The 3,387-nt window shown below is 35.3% G+C and overlaps 1 protein-coding gene across 1 annotated transcript; it reads left to right on the top strand.

Moving 5' to 3' along the window:
* The first annotated feature begins 20 nt into the window (after positions 1 to 20).
* On the top strand, positions 21 to 2,713 carry LOC105315476 (serine/threonine-protein phosphatase 6 regulatory ankyrin repeat subunit B-like). Its single transcript, XM_020006339.1, has one exon. It carries the CDS (start codon positions 961 to 963, stop codon positions 2,398 to 2,400), a length of 1,440 nt encoding a protein of 479 aa, XP_019861898.1. The 5' UTR covers positions 21 to 960; the 3' UTR covers positions 2,401 to 2,713.
* The last annotated feature ends 674 nt before the right edge of the window (positions 2,714 to 3,387 follow it).

Genomic DNA, 3,387 nt, shown 5'->3' with positions numbered 1-3,387 from the left:
CCTACTGCAGTTACTAAGAATGGCCTTACTGCTTTACATTTTGCCTCAAGGTCTCTTAACTTATCTCTTGTTAAAGAATTAATAACTACCTATCAGTTAAATCCTCATCAAGCTGACAGTAATGGTAGGCTACCAATTCATTGTGCTGCAGAATCTGGTGATATTTTACTACTGGAATTATACGTGAAGGATTACAAGTGTAGTCTGAGCCTAACAGATAGCAAAGGTTGGAATGTTATTCATATTTCATCATTAGAAGGTCACACTAACTTTATCAAGAATATCACCAGTCAGTATCCGCAATACATTAGTTTATTACACTCTACTGACAATGAGGGTAGAATACCATTGCATTTAGCCTGTGAGCGTGGTAATATTCAATTGGCCACATTTCTAATCAATGATTTAAAATGTGATGTCAGTGCTAAGGATACACGTGATCAAGCATGTGTCACATTTGCCTGTTTCTCAGGTAATCTTGATCTAGTACAGTTACTGATACAACAATATAAGCTTGAGCCTTTAGCTACTGATAAATATGGTTTAACAGCATTACATGCAGCAGCACAGACTGGTCATAGTCATATACTGGAATGGTACCGTCAGGAGTATAGTGTGGATATTACTAATCACACTAACAATTACAAGTACACACTAGCTCATTTAGCTGCTTATGGAGGTAAGCTACATTGTCTACAGGAACTGATCAACAAGTATGAGTGTGATGTTAATGCCACTACTACTGATACTGGTAGTACAGTTCTTCATGCAGCATGTGAAGGAGGCCATGTTCTCGTTGTACTTTATCTCACTAGTCTTCCTCAGTGTAATGTAGCAGCTAAGACTTCTAATGGATCAACAGTTCTTCACATTACCTGTGAGTACAGTGACTCTCTTCCTATACTCAAACATCTGGTAGAGAATCATCAGTTCGATCTGTGTGCTGTGAATGATGAAGGAATGGTTCCTATTCACTTAGCATGTAGTAATGGAAGATTGAACTTGATCCAGTACATTATAGAACACACACCGTCGTCACTTGAACTACCTGACAGTAAAGATAGTTGTACTCCATTTCTCATTGCAGTGTACTTCAATCAGTTAGAAGTTATTAAATATCTTATTAGTAAGAAGTGTAGTCTATTAGCTACTGATGGTAAAGGGGCTGGAGCAGTTCACATATCAGTAGAGAGGGGTCACTTGAATGTATTGAAGTATCTCATTGATAATAATTATTGTAACCCTAATGCAACTGATCATCAAGACCGTACACCACTACAAGTTGCTGTAGCATCTAATAAATATGAAATATTAGAATATTTACTGAATAAGAGTATACCCTCAATGAGTGTTGTCATGTTACGTGATATAAATTGTTTATTAGACAGTCCTAATGACATATACAATAATCCACATAATGCTGTACTTATTAATGCACAAGATAAAGTTGGTAATACACCATTACATGTTGCCTGTCAACATGGACAACAGAATATGGTATTACTATTACTAAAAGCCAGTCTCTCTAAGAATAATTTATTAATTCCTAACAAGAAAGGACAGACACCATTACACTTAGCAGTTGCCTCTGGTCATAAGAATACCTCTGAAGCTCTACTGTCCTCAGTCACTGGTAGTTCTACTCATCATGATCTCCTTACAGCTACTGATAATGATGGATCCACTGTATTACATACAGCTTGCAGTAATGGCCATATTGATGTGTTTCGTTATTTATCCAGTATTTATCCTCAAGGTGTTAATGTAATGGATAATAGAGGACATGGTTTACTTCATGCAGCATGTGAGGGAGGAGATATTGGAATAGTAAGAACACTAATTGAAACGCATGGACTGGATCCTTTAGCAGAAGATGAAGATGGCATCACCTGCTTACACTTACTAGCAGAGAGAAAGAGAGTTTATGTATACCAGTATTTGGAACCAAACATTGTCTCTAATCCAGTACCTAAAGACAAGTCTGGTCGTACTCCTCTTCATTATGCTTCTTGTTCTGATAATATTCGTATGGTACGTTATCTCATAGAGACCTTCCCCTGTAGTCCTGATGATCCTGATAATAATGGATACACTTCAGTTCATGGAGCATGTGAAGCTGGTAGTATGGAGTTGGTACATTACTTTCTAACTGATCTCAAATGTAATGCACTAGCTGAAACTGATGAACGTAAAACCATGCTTTATTTTGCTAGTATGAGTTCTAATTTCGAGCTTATTCGGTTTTTAATTAATGTATTCAGTTTAAAACCTCGTCCACATGATATTGAAGTAGCTCAATCGGTTAATCCTGGTTCATTGGTAGTTAAGTATCTTCAAAGAAGATATTTAACTACTAAGATCTTGAAGATATTCAATATATTTCATAGAAAAACAAAGTGATTGTCATAATTAACTTGAGAGACAGCAGGTTGACCTACCAGGACAATTAAGATATTGAATCTTAAACACAACCTCATCACCATATTACCAATACACCATCTTACTGCACTATCACATGTAACCTATCATCATTACACCATCATACCTATCCTACCACCTTGCCACCATCTAACTACCTTACACCACTTTCGGATATCATCATAACCATTACACCATACATCCACAATAGTTACCCAAGCCAATCCTATACTATATCTGTATCCTATCTTAAACACCATCTTACCATTACACCTATCACCACCTTATCACCATCCACCATCTTACATACCATTGTATCACCATTGTACTATTACACCATACACCAATGGCTACCAATATCACCTATACAATACTTCTGTAATATCTTAACTTGGATCACCATTAATCTTAACACTTTTATACTAAGTTTGTCATTTAACCACTATTGTCATCTTATCATTACCATGTACACCAAAGACATGCAAATATCAATTACCATTGTACCACCATATTGCCATCATAACCGTAACCACCTTACCAGTTATCACCATTACACCATATACCCACCCACACGTACACCCCAATGGTTACCAATATCACCAATCCTTCTTCTTTAATATATTCTCCATTAACACGTATCACTGGAGCTACTCTTTGCTTTCTTTTGTTAGTCTTCCCTTTCTTCCTTAATTAATAAATTGTTTTATTATAGCATGTACACATGTACCTTTATTTTGTACTTACACTTAATTTGTTATTATTATTAATAATATTGTTGTTGTTGTTGTTGGTTTTTGATATACTTTTATTATGAAACATAGTTTCAAAGTTTTCTATTTGACGTTTTAATTAATTTATTACATAATTTTTTTATAAAATCAAAGTTATTGAATAAATCAACAATTTTATTTTAGTTCTCCTGCCACAGTGGACTTGAATTGATTACATCTGTGCATTCAAGATCTGTAC

Source organism: Amphimedon queenslandica, unplaced genomic scaffold, assembly GCF_000090795.2.
Source record: "Amphimedon queenslandica unplaced genomic scaffold, v1.1 AMPQUscaffold_10050_Cont17630, whole genome shotgun sequence".
NCBI classification, from domain to species: domain Eukaryota; kingdom Metazoa; phylum Porifera; class Demospongiae; order Haplosclerida; family Niphatidae; genus Amphimedon; species Amphimedon queenslandica.
This window is presented reverse-complemented; position numbering and strand designations above follow the sequence as displayed.

Excerpts from the sequence above, each read along its gene's own strand:
- LOC105315476 (XM_020006339.1), top strand. The coding sequence starts at position 961 with ATGGTTCCTATTCACTTAGCATGTAGTAATGGAAGATTGAACTTGATC.